Source organism: Charadrius vociferus, unplaced genomic scaffold (genome assembly GCF_000708025.1).
Source record: "Charadrius vociferus isolate BGI_N301 unplaced genomic scaffold, ASM70802v2 scaffold484, whole genome shotgun sequence".
In the NCBI taxonomy this organism is placed as follows: domain Eukaryota; kingdom Metazoa; phylum Chordata; class Aves; order Charadriiformes; family Charadriidae; genus Charadrius; species Charadrius vociferus.
In genome coordinates, this window is record NW_009648074.1 from 829,531 (window position 1) to 849,483 (window position 19,953).

General features: G+C 48.6%; 1 protein-coding gene across 1 annotated transcript in view; it reads right to left on the reverse strand.

Moving 5' to 3' along the window:
• Window positions 1–17,278, reverse strand: part of ASIC2 (acid-sensing (proton-gated) ion channel 2) — a 541,834-nt gene extending 524,556 nt beyond the window's left edge. Inside the window, exon 1 of the mRNA XM_009883822.1 lies at window positions 16,715–17,278. Within this exon, the coding sequence (XP_009882124.1) occupies window positions 16,715–17,278 (564 nt within the window). The remainder of the gene's footprint in view (window positions 1–16,714) is intronic.
• Between the last annotated feature and the right edge of the window lie 2,675 nt (window positions 17,279–19,953).

The window sequence follows — 19,953 nt, forward strand, 5'->3', positions numbered from 1 at the left end:
AGGACAAAGCTTTGGCAGGATCAGTCAAGAGAAGAGCCGCCAGTTGGCGCAGGGGCAGACGATGGTTTCATGAAGGCAGGTCTGGCAACACCAGCTGGCAACGGCAGCTCCCTGCTATCAGCTCCAAAATCCTGTCGTAGATATAACTCCACAAACCAACAGAAACCTCCGCTCTGGAGCTGAGCCTGAGCCGCTCCACGTGGGTCATGTGGAGGAATTTGGTTTCTGAAGAGGAAACCTTTTACATTGCCCTCTAAGGTCTTAAATATTATTGTTCCCTGTTGAGTGTGGGTTAAGGGAGGAAAATAGTGGTACTTTTCTCTTTGCAGCTCTCATAAAGGCATATAAAAACAATAATGAGCCACTCCACCACTTTAAGCAGTCAGGTAATGATGAATGAGACCCACTAAAACGCTTCTGTCTTTGCCAAGGGCACTCTGGATTATGCTTGAACCTGTTTTAACCTTAGCACTTAACCTCCTTTTCCACAAAGTTGCCGCTGCATGGCAACAACCACGATGGAGCTCAAAATAACAAGTCAAAGGAATGGTTCCCTGAGAGGAAAGGTATATTTGCTTCACAGGTGGGGCTGGGTTTTTAAGAAGGGTCATTTATCTACTTGCTAAACCTCAGAATTTTAAAGAAACAGGAAGATAATTCCATGTTACTAGTAAAGGGGGGAGGAAAGCTATAAAATTCAGCACAGAAGTATTTTTTTATGACAGTCTGGCATGAAAAATACCAGGAAAGAATAGAGCTAAGCATTATTTCCAGCAATGGAGGCTCATACAAATGTCCCTTGCTCCCCTGAATTCAAATACTTTCTTGGAGTCAAGATCACACAGGCAGCAGAGCAGGCAGTTGACCGCAGGGTTGGGAGAATATGAGCTGAGACCATTAAACACAAAGTGTTACAGTTTGCAGAGACCCCAAAATGAAATGGCATTGAAGAGCAGAACCTCAGTTCCCAAAGGTGCGTTCATGTGACGCTGCTCTTGGGGACCCATTCCTACATCCCTGGAAAACGTGGTAACTCGAGAAAAAGCTTGACGTTGATCCTGCTACGTTGTGCCTTGCTTTTACTGTGTGGAGCAGAGGAACACACATTTTCTCTTCATCCTTGGACTCAGCCAAAGACCTGCACATTGCTTCCACCAGCAGAAAGTCCGCCCAGCTCACAGCCACCAGCTCTTCACGCCCGGTGCAAGTTGGGCCAAAGGACCAAAGGCACATCTGCCAGCTCCTTGGTGCCTGCAAGAAAGGACCTGAACCTGCCAGCATGGTCTCTAGGGAATATCCTCTGCTGCAGCCCTTTGCTGACCTACAGCAGAGACAGGAGCCTCCCCACCCCCATTCCGAACAGCAGACCCCCTTCCCCTAACCCAGTTTGCACTGGGTAGGTAGAAAACCCAGCGTGGAGCTACTGGAAACTGTCTATCAACTCAGAAGCAAGACGCAAAAACCTCTTCTGCAGGTTGGATACCTCAGGAATACAGGTTTCCTCCCCAGGTAGCAAGCATCATATGCATAAAACTGTTTTTTGGTGCATCACTGCTGTAATAAGTGATAAAAAATCACCATCTGCATCACTGAATCATCACCATCCTTAAGAACCCAGTGAGACAGGAGCCAACATCTTGACTGAAAAACAGCATATTGGTGTGGCCTGAGGGGGACCCCTGGTCGCACACCCAGTAACTGGAAAATGTCAAGCCTGGATGCGCCTGGACAGACAACAAAGAGAAACTCTTCCCAGTGGGACCATGAAACACTGCAGGGAGATGGAGCTGCTTGGGCATACAGCTTAGAGGAGGGCCAGACCAAAGCAAAGAATGCATGCTGGTTTCTGGGTTTATTGTGTTTAATGAAAGTGTGTGTCTCTTTTTTGAAAGACAAGTGCGATTACAAGAACATACCTGACTCACACATTTATTTCTCCTCCTGATAGAAGAAAGCATGGAAGGAATACACGAGCTAAAAGGGCGAAGAATAACAGTGATAACAACTCACACCTCTTCCCCAGTTCCCAGATTACTTTGCAAATGGGGACTGTCTACGTACCTACCTGATTTGCAACAAAATAAATGCACAACACATTTCCCTATCCCTGGTGACTAAATTGTCCTTGCTTGATCTCTAGAAATAGTTTGCCACATGAATTTACGTGTGGTCGCTGCGCTTTACTTTAACCCCCCGCAAGGGGTATCATTACAGGCTGTTTTGAAACATGGGAGGAAAATATTCTGCAATTAATTGCACCAACAAACAGCCAATGACAAACGAAATGGAGGAGTAATCTTAGGCTTAGAAATACCCTTCCACATTTAACAGCATTCCTAAGTGGAAGGGAGGCAGACGTTTTACTTAGGGATGCTGTTTAGCCTGCAGGCGCTTGCAGAAGCTATCTGGGGTTTGCAGAGCTGGGAATAGCTATGGATGCTCAGGTACACTGCGTACCTGACTTGCAGATATAGTAAGCAAACATAGTAAGGCTACCAAAATGTTTTTTGAGTGAAGACATTCGTAGAAAAATCTGTTTGGTTTTAATTCCTTCCAAACAGGAATGATGGATATTCTTGTCTCTGCACAAAATCACAACCCACGTCATTCTCTGAGGCAGGCTAAAACAATCCCCTCCCTTACTTAATTTTTAATCAATTTTAAAAACAAATGCTTAATAATAAACATAAACCAGGAAGACAGTCCGTGCCCCGAGGAGCTGACAATTCTATCGTCAATCCGAACGGAGGCGTGCGAATGCTGCACCGACGCGGTATTACAGCAGCTCAGAGCTGAGCGGGCGGCTGTTCCTACCCATGCCCCGAGGAGCTGCGGTCAGCTCGTGCATCCCAAGTCCTGCAGCGCATGTTCTCAGCACCACTGTGGGCCATCTCCCACCACCAGGGGTTAGGCAGCCTCGGAGCTAGTTGGTTGGAGGGGAAACGCTGTTGCCCATGGAGTTAAGCTGAGAGTGGCTCTGGGGAGACATCACCTCATACGGGTTTTGGGGTCTTTTCCTAGTCCTCCTCAGTGTGGCGCACGTCTGTCCTCTTTGGTGATGAATATCATGGGGAGTGGTCTGGGCCCTGGGAGGAGGCACACGGCACAGCTCCCACCCATCCCATCTGTCCTGTGCGTGCCATGGGGCAAGGTATCAGCTCCCCGGTTTTCAACCCATGGAAATTAGCTGCTGGCTCATTTCAGGTTGGAGACCAAGAGCTGACCACGGTGGATGTGATGGGATGAAATGGGTAACCTGGATGTTGAAGTAAAATGGCAGTATTTCTGCTCAGTCTCCAGTTTGCAGGGTGGAGCAGAGGGCACAGCAGGAGCAAGGCTGGAGGGCTCCGTACAGGAGCTCTTTGCCTTTCCCCACCTCTTTTAGAGAGCCATGAGCCACAAGTGCCAAACAGTTCACCCCAGGATGGTTAGGGACTATTCAGAATGAGCCATTTAAACTCATAGTTTTCCCGCCTTTTCCCAAGCTCAGGAGGGAAGAATCAGATTCATGCCATTTGTCTGGCCCTTAGCTTAAAAACAAATGGATGTCTCCACTCTCCCAGTCCCTCTTCCTCATCTCGCTTTCTTTCTGAGCGATGGGGTGTGGGCATTTACTGCATAAACCACGTCGCGCTATGAGGCTCTGGTCCCCCCAAAACCATCTCTGTCTGAGTAGCCCATATTGTATATACAGCACTGTGTTGCAAAGCCATGCCTCAACGATAAACCAGCATGAGCATCTCTGACTTTCTGGACAACGTGGTGGTTAAAAAATCAGGATGCAGCACCAGTGCTCCCAGCAGGAACTGCAGTGACAGCCCAGCGTGTCAATTCATGCATATATAGGTAGACATACACGTGTGTGTGTTCAGTTACCCACACATTCAGCAGAAGAGAACCTCTCCAGCAAATGCAAAGGGGGAAATGAATGCTTTACATAATCTGTGAAAAACCAAAGCCACTATAAAACACATTGTTCTTAGAACAGAAGAATCAATGAAGCTTCTTTTCCTAAGGACGAGGATATTTTCTCTTCTAACCTCCCCCTGCTCTGTCCCAGGTCCCTTAGGATTCCCATCAGGCAAAAGCAGAATAAGCCAGGAGCAGCTAACATCCACATCCATGTACCTACCTTACACGCACACAGCTCTACCTCTGGGTTGTTTCTCCACGTCCCATGGGTAGCACAGCCCTACGCATACTGATTTCTTCTTCGTTGTGCTGTCTGTACTGTCAGAAAACTGTAAGCTGTCTTGTTATTGCCAGGCTGCTTTTGGAGAAAGTGGGGCGCATATGTTTGTTGGACAGCTGGTCGCTGTCAAACAAAATGTATAATATCATCGTTGACCCTGCACGTCCTCAGTGGACTTGAGTTTGGGTCCTCTCCCAGCTGCCAGTTTTCATGAAACTTGTAGAAACCAAATGTTTTAGAGATTTCTTCTGGTCTTTCAAATGGAGGCAAAATTGCTGAAGCCTTCTTTTGTCAGGAAATAAGGCTGAAACTGAACCATCTCCAGAAAGCTCAGAGGATGGTCTATCAGAAAGCATCTTGCTCTGAAATCTGCCCTTTGAAGGAGAGGGCTCGTTTGAAAGCAGTGTATGAAATCCCCCTCTTCAGGCAAAGCCAGATATGAGTATATGACTCAGGGTTCACCCTTACTAACATCAGATGATACCAGGGTTTGCCCCAAACCTCGTGTAAAATAGAGGCTGGAGTGTACCTGGCCTACAAGTGCAAGATGTAGAGACACCACGTGGGGGAAAGTTCCCCAGCTCCGGGTGACTTTTTCCATTAAATAATTCATAACTAGCTGAAAATCAGAACATCCATTTAATGAGACATCCCAGGGTTTCAAGATTTTATTTTGCTCTGAGATTATTTTTTTTTAATTAATTTCATGGAAAATAGAAATGCTTTGAGACAAAAGGTTTCATTTTTGTCATGGGAAATCTCATCCCAGTCAGTACAACTAGAAAAGCATTTTTTTTGCATTCAGAAAACATTTCCTGATGGAAAGTTTTCAATGGAAATGTTCAGACCAATTCCAGGCTCATCAATCTGTTTCAAAAACCCATGCTTCCTTCTCATCTGAATTCGTTTTTCTTTTAGCCAACCTTGGGGCTCTGCTTCCTCATGCCATAAATGCAGTTTTCTCCCATTTCTGTCTCACCTTCCCTCTTCCTCTATTTGCTCTCTCTGATTCCTTTTTTTCCACCACTTTTAACCTGCCACTTCATGCCTTGCGCAGCACCTCAAGGTACACAACACTGATGGAGAACAAGGCGTTGGGAGCCACAGCTCAACCTGACACAACACGCCAACAGAAGTAGAGATGTAACACAAGTTTCCAAACACTAACATACCCAGCAGAGAAACAGTTTTAAGAAACTTTAGAGTCCTATAGGCACTATAGAAGACCCTTGCACACTTTTCTAGTATCATGCATGAACACCGTGAAAAAATCCTTTCCCTCTTGATCTGTTTTTCCCCGCAGAGATGCAAATGTACAGAGACATCATCATAGGACTGACCTCCAAGAGTCTTTTTGTAGTACCAAGTGATAATGAGAAAAGAATGATTTTTCCAGGGATGGATGCAATTGTGGGGGTTAACAGCATGATCTCACTCTCATTAATGTCTCTAGGAGGCAAACTCCCCTGGGGTTCAATAAAATAAGATTGGTTTGTCGGCCTGGGACTTGCTTTTTCCCACAGCTCATCCTTAACAGCCGCCTATACCATTGCATCTTCGCTCTCACGGTGTCCCTCTACTGTCATTTGTGTCCCTGTAATTACATGCACCCTACAAGGAACTTGTTGCAGTTGGTGTGGAGCAGCAAACAGCTCTCATGTTAATTCCACTGCAATCCGTTGTCATTGCCTTGACAGAAACAAATTCATTTGTTATTCATGTGGATGTCACATGTATTTCAGGAGATGCTCCATCATAATTTAGCATTAGTTAATGGCCGCTTAGAGTGTTCCTGGAGCATCTGTAGAAGGGATGGTGGCTGTGGGATTCATTACCAGGGTGAAGTACAAAAAATGCAGTTCAGTCAACAAGTACGAAGCTTAACATCTGGCACAGCAACTCCTTCTCTTAACGAGGGCATGATATCCACACCCTGTCTTGTCAAGTTAATCATGAAAACTGGTTCAATTTTTTATATAAAAATTGGTTTAGGTGGGAATATTTTTTGAGAATCTACCACAGCAGCAGTTTTCACAAAAACTTTTGGGAAAACATTTTGTTTCTTTTCATTAAAAAAAGGAAGAATTCCCAAACATTAAATGCTTCAAAGAAAAAAAGGAATACATCAGGAGTGTGTGACTGCTGTAACTAGCCATCACCTCCCTAGCAAAAGAGGAGACACCATGTTACGTTCTGGGAGGTATAATCCAACCAGGGTGTCCAGAGAAAAATGGGAGTATGATGAACTGAAACTGCAGTTCTCAGCAGACTTCACAGTAACATTTCTAGTTCATATTTTCAGAGAAAAAAAACAAGAAACTTGGTGGCAAAAATTCTGTTCTAATCCAAGGCCCCCCCTCAAATAAATCATCACTCCAGGTGGCTTAGAGGCCCTCCCATCTCCCAAAACATAAAGCTATCACACATTTGAGGTCACGCTGGAGCCTCTCTGATATCCCTGTTCAGCTCTCAAAGGTTTCTTCATCACTGGAAAACTGCTGATGAGTTAACAGCGCTACTGACGCTGCCGTTTCATGCATGGTAGGCAAAGATGGATCACACATACTGCTCTTCCAAAGCGTGGCAGGTGGTGGTGGAAGAAATACAGAGGCTCTAATGGATGTCTCTATATATACCATCCATTTTTGTGCCAGGGAGCAGTGGAGCGGAGTGTTGAAAGTTTAGCTAATTAAGGGTTAAGCTTACATTAATTCCTCGCGCTGGTCATTAACAATCCTCTGCAATTAATTTCATCCTTTATTGTCCTGCCTATGGCATACTGCAATGATGTTTTCTTGCCTGCCATTGAGCGATCCCGCATGACAATTATACTCTCCTCTTTGCTGTACCAGGGCTTCAGCTCATCATTTTCTACTTGAACTGGGGGAAGTAAGTCACCTGTCACGGCTGCAGAGATTGGAGGACTTAAATTATCCTACTCACAGTAGAGGCAGTTAAGTCACCAGAGAGCATTTGCTTGGGTTTATTTATTCTCTTCTCCTGGCCTAAGTTTAATTTCCCTCAAACGTTCAGGTGAACAAACAGTTTGAATCACTGTTATGGGATTCAGCCCCATAAAGTGAAGTCCTTGCATGACTGTCCTCCACCGCATGAGCGTGGGATTTCAGAAAGCTTTGAAAGAACAAGAGTGAAACATGAAACAAGAAAATGTCTAAATGGGTTGTTTTGACTTTCTTCCTCCGATAATGTCAAAACCTTTAAAAAGGCAACCACATTTTTAATTCTTTTAATTTCATGCCCATCTTTATATTACATTCATTTGTATACTGGTCTTCAACACTGTTGAAACAACATCATGAAGATTCAGATTTTTAAAGCAGCTAAAACTTCATCCCACTAAAATTTTTTGCCCTCAGCCTTTTGGGCTTTTTTTCAGATATAGGAGGAGGACAAACTCAGAACTATTCATTTCCCTCAGGACGAACTCCGTTTCCCAACAAGCTCACACTGGAGGTAAGATCTGCGCAACCTTTGGACTGACTGAAAGGGAAGCCCAAAGGCTTTGGGTGAAGCTCCCACCACTCGGGCAGAGCCTGGAATCCCCTTCTCATGCAAGGTCGAACTGCTCTGAAGAAGCACTTGCTGAGTAGATTGAATTTGGCTCAGGCTTTCTCACTTCTGATTTCCTTTTCAAATTCCAGCCTCTCTGAGGAAATCACAGTGCAGAACAGATCATCTGACAGGAGCAGACAACTGAGCAACTTCTATTGCACGTGAAAACGCCCTGATGGCCCAGGTCCCTCCGCGACGGGCTCCTCTCTGGAAATCTAACCAAGTGCAGATTAAACTTCCTTTCATCTGTCTCACCCTGAGCAAATATATGTGCATTTTCCATTACCGTTCACTTCTTCACTTCACGCTCCCTGACTTAACACACAGGCTAAATCCTTTCTTCAACAGCAACAACAACAACAAATGATCAAAACAATTCAGCTTTTCTTCAAATAATGGAATGTGCTTCAGTTGTAAATATTCATGGCTGGATGGAAATTGCTTCTTGATGGGCCCTCAGCATACTGGTGTCAATCTGTTTAAATGCCTCACAGTCTCTTTTACCTCCAAGGGGCAATTTTGTTTTTCTGGTGCTGGTCTCATAGATTAATCCGTGGCAGATGGGAGTCAGACATGTCCACCCCATCTAGCTCATTTTCCATCTTAGCTTGTTGAGCTTGTGATCCCTACGAGTTTTCCTCACAGCTATCTACAGGGCTGGAAATCCCAGCAAGCTTTTAGAAGACTATTCCAGTTATGTTTATCCCTCAATAAAGGGAATATATTTAATGCTTTTTTTTCTTAACATCTCAGCAGATACAGGTGGCAAAATAGCTGTTGACCTTTGCAACCTGCAAATAGAGCCACAGTGCATGTTTTCCTCCCTCTGGAAGAGCTGCGTTCTCCACCCCCACCCAGCTTGCTTGTAACTGTGCTCATCTTGTAGGCAAGAAAGTTTTTCATGGATCTGTTTTCCAAAGAGCTCTTCCTATGGAAACCTGAGTGAAGGGTCACATCAGCCCAGCAGGCAGAATACTTTCTGTATCTTTTGAGTGCCATATGCAGTTGGTATAGCTGTGGCAGCAACACATCTACCTGGCACCCTTCTCGGGCCCACCTTATCATGGTATCTGAGCGATATATTGCCCTTTACTGCCACACCCTGACCGTGCATCTCCCCTGACAGTCAGTTAATAAGTAAGCAATAAATTGAGCCAGCAATGTGCCCTGGTGGCCAAGAAGGCCAACGGCATCCTGGGGGGCATCAAGCAGAGCATGGCCAGCAGGTGGAGGGAGGTCATCCTCCCCCTCTGCTCTGCCCTGGGGAGGCCACGTCTGGAGCACTGTGTCCAGTTCGGGGCTCCCCGGGTCAAGAAGGACAGGGAACTGCTGGAGAGGGTCCAGCAAAGGGCTACGGAGGTGAGGAGGGGACTGGAGCATCTCTCTGCTGAGGAAAGGCTGAGGGACGTGGGGCTGTTCAGTCTGGAGAAGAGAAGACTGAGGGGGATCTCCTCAACGCTTCTCAATCCCCAAAGGGAGGGTGCCGGGGGGATGGGAACAGTCTGTGTCCAGTGGTGCCCCGTGACAGGACAAGAGGGAACGGGCACAAAGGTGACCATGGGCAGTTCCATCTGAAGCTGAGGAGGGCCTTCTCTGCTGTGAGGGCGGCAGAGCAGTGGCACAGGCTGCCCAGAGAGGTGGGGGAGTCTCCCCCTCTGGACACCCTGAGCACTCTGGGATTCTGCGATGCTATAATTGAGCTGCAGTGGCCAAGCTGAGTCTGGCTGGCCTTCCAGGTAGAAAACCCTTTAACAAATACTTTTGTGAAGGCGTAGGAGGGACTTGCAGACACCGGGCTCTGCCAGAGGAGATGGAGATGCCTCAGATGACCTCGCTGTCCCTGCTGCTGTGCAGCCGGCTGCGCTCCTCAGGAGCTGTGAGGCACATTTTCTCAGTCAAGAGGAGCTGAATGATGGATTTGAGCGTGTTTTTTTTCAGGGAATCTCCACTGCCTCCTCCTAATGCAAAGGGCTGGTTCCAGGAGATGGAAAAGGACAGGGGCTCGCTCAGAGAAACTGTGACAGGTTCATTATGGAATCAGAGCTGTGAATGCATCGGATGCTCAGTGCAGATAGAGTTATCAACAACTGTGTGTTTTAAGCCAATTTTTTTCATGAGGTCAGTAATGTGAACTCAAACTTGTATGCAAGGCTCACAGAAAGGAAGGTAACCATCTTGGAATCATAGAATCATAGCATGGTTTCGGTTGGAAGGGACCTTGAAGATCATCAAGTTCCAACCACCCTGCCATAGGCAGGGACATCTCCCACTATACCAGATTGCCCAAGGTTGCCAGTCTTCCAAAATTTGCTCTCATTTTTCATCCTCGCATTGAAGACTGGGAGTGAATTGAGCATGAAAAAAATGAGACTCCCAAAAAACTGCAAAAGGAAATAAGACCCAGCAGGTATAGGCCTGCCTTTTATTATAGAATCATAAAATAATTAGGGTTGGAAGTCAAGAGACCACCCAGGCCAACACCGAAGTCAGACCCGTTTTCTCCTTTAATCAAGTGAGAACTTCTCATGTTTCACATTATGGCCACTAGTTTTGATTTGTGCCTATTGCCTTCCATGGGGATCACGGACACGGAACCGTAGTGGTCAGGACCTGGCAAGGAGTCTTTAGAGTAAATCCACAGAGTGGTTTACAGCTGTCACATTGTGTTTTTATCACATGGCATCACTGCATTTGGTCACATAAGCACAAAGATTCTGCAAGAGGGAACATCTGGGAGGTTATTTATTGTTTGTCGGGAAGTCTCCAAGGGGCACTCGCATGAGGTATATAGAAGGTCATGACAAACTATGTTGTTCCAATTTACCTCTCCAGATGGAAACCACGCTGGTTATTTTAATATGATCCCAGTCTTTCCTGGCCTTCGCTTACAGTTTTGGGCATGACTAGATTTAAGTCTGGTTCATATAGCAAGAGCACAAGTACATTTGCATGCTTCCCATGGTTTCACCCTTCATTTACAGTAGGCTGTACCCAAGAGACCTCTGTCCAAGACCAGTTGTCAAGGAGATCCTGTGAGATGAAACGTGTTAGTCGCAGAGACACGGGCTAAGGAAACACCAGGACATGGTGGCCGAAAGACTTTTATCATCCTTGTTCTCTGGTTTCTACAACCTTGCCTCTCCACAGCTTTCCAGCACTTTAGTTCTCAGTGCCTTTCTGGGAGAAAGGCTATTTCCCCCCATTTTGCAGGTAGGAGAGCTGAGGTGCAGGAAGCCGGTCTCAGGGGTATTTCCCATGCAAAGAAAAGCCTCATGCAATTCTCAGAAAAAAAACTTGATAAAGCCTTGCAGCCCTCAAACATCTCCTCTGTCCTTGCAACTCTAATGACATCCTTCTTGTTCAGTGTTTCTTCCTCATCTCAAGGGCAGTATTTGCATTTTGCCTCAGCTCCAGATGCTGGTTTGAGTGCAAATCCCTCAGCAGGTGTGGTACGGATCGGGGGACAGAGGAGCTCTCACTTGGCCTCCTGATGAATAATTGTGATGAATGGGAATCACTTAGAAGACAAGAGTGGTTCTTCCTCTCCCCCAAACGGAGCAGCCAGGTGCACGGCGTAAGCTGAGGCCAGGGGCAAGGGAAGGCTGAGCCCACAGCTGGCTCTTACGCACAGAAGTGCTTTGTCTTTCCTCCTCCAGCCCCCCCCGCCCCGTGCCCCATCTTCCTTTGCACTCAAAACCCTCTGATCTCCAGCTGTCTCTGATACTTTGGCTGTGCTCATTTCTCAGATATCTCAGATCTTTAGTTTATTTCCCATCTCAAACCCCTAGTGAGGGAGGGCAGTGTGCCTGGTCAAGAAACAACTCAAACCAGAACAAAACACAGACCTTTAAAAGAAAACTAAGGGAGAGTTTATCACCGTGCTGCTCAGGTCATGAGTCAGACCAATGTCTCAAACACGGATCACCCACATCCTAAGTAAACGACCTACAGCCACACTTCTGAATTTTCTGTCCTATGGGAGTTGTTTCATCCATAGAATCATTTAGGCTGGAAAAGACCCTTAAGATCATCCGGTCCAACCAGTGTGAATACTTCCAGTATTAAAAGACTTCAAATTGGGTTTGCCATGAAAAGACCCCACTGAGGTTCTACAGCCTTCTCTTCATCTGGTAACAATTCAAGACCCAGAAAGCCCTTTTCATGAACAGATGTTCATCCCAACTGGCATCCTCCCATAAAATGTTCTGGTGAATTTTAAGGCACTATCCCACCATTCTGTAAAAATAAAGGAAATACAAATGCCATCACCTCCATGGGGAAGCACTCCCCCACTCATTTTACAGTTAAATGCTGAAGGGACAGAGAAACGTAGTGCAGGCAAACGTTGGGTAGAATGAGGGTCTGCATTTCTCAAGAGCGTGGTTTACATGTCAGCCAGATACACGACCCAGGAACAATCCACTTCATGTTAGACATCCAACCGAGACACCAATAATCGTGACATGATAACCCAGCACTGCCTTAACCCGGCACTGCCTCTTGTGCCCATGCACTGAAACCCAACAGCACGTGCAAACTCAGGATGTTATAATGCAGACTGGGAAGGCTGCACAAAGATTCAGCCTCTTAGTGCAGGAACTACCAATTTGTGTAAAAGTCGTCACAGAATTGCAGATCTCATTATGGCATCTCAGAATCTGGGGCAAACTTTGGAAAAAAGTCATGATTTTCCAGAAAAAAAAAAAAGTTAAATAGAAAGAAGTAATGTTTTTCTGAATCGAGCAGCCACCATCCTGATTTTTTCTTTTTAGCGAGTAAAGTGGAAGTTGTATAACAGGAGATGAGAATGGACTAATCGGTCTATAAACCAAAAAGCTATTTACTAAATACTGGCCTCCTGGGCGCACTAGAAAGAATGGGAGAAAAAATATGCACGGAGAAAGACAGATTGACAGAAACTTGTATCTCACAATAGAAATATTCACGAGATTCTCTCCATTATGCGGGCACTGTCTGTCAGTAAGAATGTGTATTGAAAATAAATGAGTTATATCCTTCGATTGTCATGGCCACTGAAAATAAATAGACATCCAGCAAGGAAGGCATAGCAGGCACAGGCGAAGTTATTGTGTTACCTCCGAAATGAATTGGATGTGCGAGGAAGCACACGCTACACATTCCATTTAGCAAATGACCAGCCTGAAAACCACTCTCATACACCAGAACGCACACCCACTGCCGTTGTCTGAGCACGTCTGGCAGGGCTTGGCTGCTGGGGCTGATTGTCTCAGCAAGGTGGGGCTGAGAGAGCCCGTTCCCCCTGCTGCTCGTTACCCTCGCTATCTACACCCAGGTCATCCCATCAGCCGTTCTGCCTTTGCCCCACGGGCTGAAAGGGTTTTCACAGACTTTTCTTCCCTGTTGCCCCATGTGTTTGCTGTGCCACACACACAAATCTCCTGCAAGGCTCCCCTGCCATTGCTAAGTCCATGCTGGAACAGCAAAGGACCACGAGCCACACCAACGGGCCCAGGAAAGAGGTTTTGTTCCAGCACACCCATGGAGATACCCAGAAAATCACAGCGGTGTGTCTAGGGCTGATGAGCCGCAGCTTTGCCACGCTCAGCGGCGGTAGGATGGGAAGACCTTAATGTCATGTCGAGCAGCATGAGCACAGCTCCTCCAGAAAAATGCCATCTGCGAGGTCATTTTCAAACGAGACCTCCTGGGAGGAGCGACGCACAAAAAAAAAGGAGGGGATTTCCTTGGCTGCTGCTGTTATCAGGCTTCCCTCCTCCAAATACTCCAAGGGAATGGGTTTGCTAAAGCGCGTTCTGCCAATTTTCTGTTCTTCATTGCTTTGCCTACAGCAGAGGTCTGCATTATCTTATCTGCTGCTCAGTGCATTGCAATGCCAGCTCAGGAATCAGCACATACTCTGCTAAGACCTTGCTGTTCCCTTTGGCTGTATCTCTGCAGAAAAGCTTAGGGGACTCACTCCTCTGAGCAGACCACAATACGGGGAACTGTTGTCTGAGCGGCATTAGACGTTATCCTGGGGAGAAGGAACAGAGAGCGTAAGGAAAGCACAGCTCAAATCCTGTTAATAAAGCAGCGACAGAGAATTGAAGCAGGGGAGTGGAGGAGGGAGGAGGGTAAAGTCAGGTTTTACGAAGTGCCGGGATGCTGCCGTTCCAGCTTCTGCTTTCCCGTGCAGCAAAAGCAGGGTGTGCTTTATTCAGGCGACACACTACACACACCACACACTCCCACGGGCATTAAAAGGGACAGCTGACCAGCTGGCAATACTTCACGAACTTCTTTAGCAGTACCTTAGTGCAGAGTTAACTGCTTTGATGCAGCCTCCTCCTGCAAAACTCCTGCCGCTTCTGCTCCCAGATGCATGAATTTGGGGAGTATGGAAAAAGAGCCGGAGTTCTTCGCCATGATGACGTATAATAGAACTGCTCTGGGATTTACACCCTCTCTTTCCTGACGGGAAGGAAATCTGGGCTTCAGCGATGATGCTTCTCCTCTTTTTTCCAATCGGCAGTGCAGAGGAATGGAAGGGCTGTCACAGAGCCTCTGTGCAGCTGCAACAGGTCGTTGGTGATTAAATGCAAAATTCATCCAGGACATGAGGTTCTGATTCAGCCCGGAGGCAGTTCAAAGACCTTTACAGCAGGCTCCCTGTGGAAAGACCTACTCAGCTTTCAAGCAGACACTTTTTGCTGCCTTTTATCTCTGAGAGGTGACGTCTGGGAGGAAAACAGAGTTGCTGTGTCCCTTTCGAGTACCACTCCCTGGATTTCCATAACCTGAGGAATTACCTGGAGTCAGCGAGACTGAAACGCCTGCCTCGGTTAGAAGGGCACAGCAGGCAATGCTGGGAAGATGTTGTCTTCTGCATCATCTGGGAGCTGCTTTGAGGAATGGGTTGAAGTATTTCACTGCCCTGTTTCTGAACCTCTACGGGACTTTGACAAGGACAAGCACTGTCAGTCGGTAATATCCTATCTGTTTCTAGCTGGCCCTAACCTGTTTTAGCAGACCAAGGATTTATTCAGCAGACAGGAATTGTTTAGTCTTTCTGGAAACTACTGTATCCCCCATGAAAAAAAAAAAAAAAATTGTTTCAGAAGCAGCTACCTTAAAAAACTAAATGGCCAGGAAGATGACACCCCACCATGACCCAGGGAGGCTGCCAAAAGCTCCCGTCTTATCTGACAACGAGACCTGCTTTTTAAAGTCCTGCAGGTTTGCTTGCTGGCTTTGAGGCTTTTGCTTTTGGGTGGTGTTTATTGCATTATGGGGAAGGCCATGGGCAGAATACCTCCCTCTCCCCACACCCTCGCTATGGCTAGGGGAGGGCTGTCCCTCCTGTTGGGACCTGGCCTCACTCCCCAACTCTTCTGTCCCCTGAACTTTCGTCTCTGTTTTTCTTTTTCTATCCCATTCTCCAGACTCAGTCACACATGGCTTTTACTCGGCAAGCTCTTCTCCTGGTGACTTTCTTGATACCTTCCCACAACGCGCATGGCCCAACCTCTGCCCAAGGAGCAGAAGCAAAGGAGCAGTTTGCCTGGATATCCAGTTTGAAACGGGCACGGCATCAGGGTTATGCACAGGCAATAACTGAGGCATAAAATTATGTGTTCCTGCTCAGACCTTAAAAGAGAGCACAGTTCAGGTGATGGCAATGACTTTGTAGCATGAGTCAGTTGGACTCATTTGCTGGGAGATCCAAAAGCAGCAGAAGCAGAAAATATTCCCTTCTCCTAAAAACAGGCAAAAAACCTGCTGACAAATGAGACCATCGCAAAACCTGTTATGGCACCTGCCTATCTGCAGGACAGAGAGTAGTGAGCAGAACAAACAGCATCGCTCCAAGAGAAACAACAGCTGAAAGCTGTAGCGTTACAGACCCCACGTTACCGACCCCCGCAGTGTGAATTGGTGTGAAGGGACTGGCCAGTGTGGCTTGAAAGCGAAGTTCAACCTAGCCCAGTCCCCAGCCCGCGCTCCCCCACCGCTGCCAGGACAGGGCTCAGAGCACCAGCGCGGGGGGAGCAGCCCCTCTGCAGCCCCTCGCCCAGCCCAGCACCCTCACCTGCCCCAGCAGCACACTGGGGGCATCACTTCTTCCAGGCAACCTACTTTTGAGTTTTATTTTAAGCTGATATTTTTTGTCAGCCAAACTACCCAGGCCAGCCTGCACTGCCATCAGGGTGTCATCTAGAAGCTGCGAACTGAGCCGCGTCTGCTTCCTCCAGGATGCTCAGGCTCGCTCCATCTCCCTGCCAGCCTAGGAGCAGACTGGGCTCAGAGCAGAGCCTCATTTCTTTTCCTCTTCTCTCCCCCCTCCCGCCACCTTCTCTCTAACACAGCACTAGGAAGGGACCCAGCTGCTGCCCACACTGCACAGCAAACTAGGATTTATAAGCCATGACCACCAGGAACAAGCAGAAAAAATTCCCCTTCCAAGATTTCAGCAAGGCTACAAACACCTGGGAAAATGCAACTGGGTAATGGACATCACTCAGACCATCCCCAAACGCTTGCCTTTCTTGCTCTTTCCAGCCCTCTCTACTTTCTTCAGCTGTCTAACATTCACTAGCCATAGCAAGCGACTCCCAAGCCCCCTCTGATGCCCAGCAGGACCCATCTGATGCCCTGGTCTGACACCAAGCAGGGAGCCATGGGCCTTATGCAGGACAGAGGCTGGACCTGCTGCAAGCCCCTTGCCGGGCTGGCCCCATGTAATCCCCCCTCCAGCAAACAAACTTCAACTCAACAAGCTGCATCCTCCTCCTCCTCCTCCTCCTCCTCCTCCTCCTCTGCCATGCCAGAGCCTGGCAGACACCATTCACTCATTGCACCATGCCCACACACGTTGGCCAGTGACCTCCAATGCTGTCCTGGTCCTGCAACACCATCACCATCCGCACACCCAGAGAAGAGAAAAGTGGAGTGTCTGCTCATACTCACAGTTTTGAAGTCCTCATGGTTGCACTCTTGGCCTTTGAATTTGCAGTACAGCATCATATCCTTCAGGTCGTGACCAACCCGTGCCAGGAACTCCTGCATGTTGAAAACTTTTGGTTTATACTGCTTAAAGTTGGTCTTTTCTTGGAGGATGGCTAAGACAGCTGGGTCAGCCAGGTGAGGGTTGGGGATCTGCAGGTTGACGTCGAGCAGAGCCAGGAGCTCCCCAGCATGGTACAGGTCGTTGGTGGTGAGCCGGGAAAAGCGAAACTCGTTGAGATTACAGATGGTGACGGCAGGGAAGACCAGGCTGTTTGCCACGACCTCATCCACTTTGGTCACGTGCTGGTAGGAGAAGTAGAAAGCCACCCGGTCTGAACTCTCAACCAGGAGGAGACCCAGCGAGCCCACAAAGGCCAAGGTCCAGAGCAGGCGACGGATGGTCACTGGCCCGTAGACGAAGACGTGACGGATCCCGTGGAGCGTGGAGGTGTTGGCAAAAATCTGGATGCTTGAAGGCTGCAGGCTGCCCATGCTGCCCTCGCTGGTGCTGTCCTTCAGATCCATCGGGGATAGTTAGTTAAATCCTGGCGCTGCTTTTTGGGTCAGTCTGTAGCTGGAACTGGGATTCGGATCTCTCCCCTCCCCTCTCGAAAGTAAATAAACCCTTTTAGGGGTGGGAGAGAGAAGGAGAGTCTCAGGCCAGCTGCTGCGAGTTTATCCCACACGCTCAGCAGTAGCTTCGTAGGGGTAAATATTTATATAAAATCCATTCAAACTCTCGCTCTTGATTTCCTCGGTGCGATAAGAAGGGCTGGTTTTATTTAGGGAGACACCAAGGTGATGTGGAAGAGATGTGGGTGGGCAGCGAAAGCTGAGCCAATGGAAATAAAGTCCTCCCCCTACACACGCACACATGCACACACACACGCGCTGAAGGGAGATGAGATTAAGCGAGAGAGCGAGCTTAAAACAAGTCGAGGCAGCTCACAGCCTGTTAACTAGTGCGTAAAGCCCAAGGATGCCGCTTCCCGGAGCTGATGTCTTGCAGAGCAGAGGGGCTTTCAGACCGACCGGGTGATGCTCCTTATGCTCCGGAGATGCGAGCTGCTGGATTCAGGCATCCCTCCTCCTCCCCACCCCTCCATTTTGGGCAGGGCTTGAAGAAATACCCCCCCAAAAAAACCCCACCCTGTGCTGCCAGTGTTATTTCCAAGGGCTTCTCCCAGGGAAGGGTGGGCAGCTAATCCAGCGGGAGAAGCACGAGAGGAAAAGGGGGAGGGAAAGGCTTAAAAAAAAAAAGAAAAGGGGGAAAAATTGCTGCTCAGCTCCATGCACATACATACACGCAGACCGAGCAGGGGAGAAAGCAATCGCATGAAGGCTCTCCTCTGTCACACAGCAGCTCAGAGCGAAAAATCAGACAGGGCAGGAGTCGGTGGGGAGAGGCAGCGGGAGGAGAGGGGCTGCGGCATCTCTCATCTCATCTGGCTCTGTCTCAGTGCATCCCTTCGCTTCAGGACTCTCGACAGGGTGAAGCGCTGAGAGCCGTGAGTCACGCATCGATCCGGAGCCCCGCGGCAAGGCGAGAGCCCAGGGGAGGGCAGGGAGAGGGGGCTGCCACCAGAGACCCCCGGCTCCTGCCCGGAGGGTGAGTCCATAGGCGGCCGTGCCTCGGTGGGGCCCGGGGGGACTGTGCCGAGCAGCTCCGGTGGCCCCCGGGCTCAGCCCACCGAGGACTCGCAAGACTTTCAGCCAGCAGGATCTCCAGATGTTTTGTTTGCCGCTGAAAGGCAGCTGTGATGGATGTGTTTGGGGAAGATGTTCCCAGATGTGCATTCAGCCAGGAGGGGTGAAGGCAGGGGGGGAAGGGGGGGGAGGCAAACTGGGAAGGGTTTCCTACTCGAGAGATACTGCAAAATCCTGTAACGATGCCTCCATGCATGAGAGCATCCTCGCTGCAGGGCGCAGGAGGTGGGAATGAGCGGGGTTCAGCCCAGAGATAAAAGGTGCTGAGCAGGGTCTGGAGTAACTCCCCTCCATATTGTCTCGGTGCACAGCAGTATTTTTGCCTGCTTTTGTTCAGATCCAGAATTAAAAAGCAGTTTCTGTCTCTGTACAGCACCCGGCACTGTGGTGGGTGAGGGGCCAGGGTAGCATCCAGGAGGTGAATTTCCCAGCTTGGATGAGGCGGGAGCGGAGGTGAAAGCACAGACAGAGCCCGTCACAGCATGTGGGGCAATGCCTAGGGACTCCTGGCCACCCGTGGAGTTACCTTAAGGCTGAACCCAAAAACTATCTGGTACAAAATAAGCCCATTTTTTTAATTTATAACCCCAAGTGCTGTTATCGGGAGAGCAGATCCTGAAAGAGCCTTTGCACTTCGCTCCGTTTGGCCCCTTCAGCACTGCAGGTGCTTCACCTTCCCTGACAGACCCCTGAGCCCCTTGTCCCCTGGCCGTGAGCCACCCTGTCCTCCCCCTGACAATTTTCATCCGGAGATAAAACAGTTGCAGCTTTTGCTACCTCCAAAGCTACACTTGGCCCTGGCAGCCAAAGGCAAGCCCAGCTGCGGCATCCCCCAGCGTAGATTATCCTATGGGAGTATCTCTCGGGCTGAGCTGCTCATCCCAGCACCGCTACACAGCAGCACAGCACTACTCTCTGTTTTACACCAGGGAAACTGAGGCAAAGAGAGGACAGAAGACTCGTGAGCAGTCACCCAGAAAGTTTGCAGCATAGCCATGAGTTGGATTTACCCATAGGTCTTTCAGTGTACCGGGTTGCTGCCCTAAAGCTGAACCCTCCTTCCGTAGCCAGAAGGCTCCAGGACTGTGCCGAGGCCACGGGCAGTCCTCGTGGACAGCCAGGGTGCAGAAGGTGCAGGAGCTACCACATGACGTTGGTTTCCTCTTTGTACAACTCCGCTTCAGCCCTGAAATTCAAAAAATGGTCTCTCCTCCTCTGTCTCGTGCTCATGCCTGAAAGCTCTCAACGCAAGCCCACGTATGGCTAAACAGAGCTGCGCCCCTTCTTTATTAAGCAGAAATTCAGCCAAGGTGAGGGCTTACAAACCTCCTGCATCTTGTCAGGCCCTTCCCAGGAGGGGTGGAGAAGACAACACCGAGCAGACCCAAGCAATGTGTGAGCCAGAATTAGAGCAGCTGAGGACAGAGTGGCCACAGCACCCGTGTTCCTGGGCTCCAGACCTCGCTGCCTGTCTTCCCTTGTGCTCCCCAGCT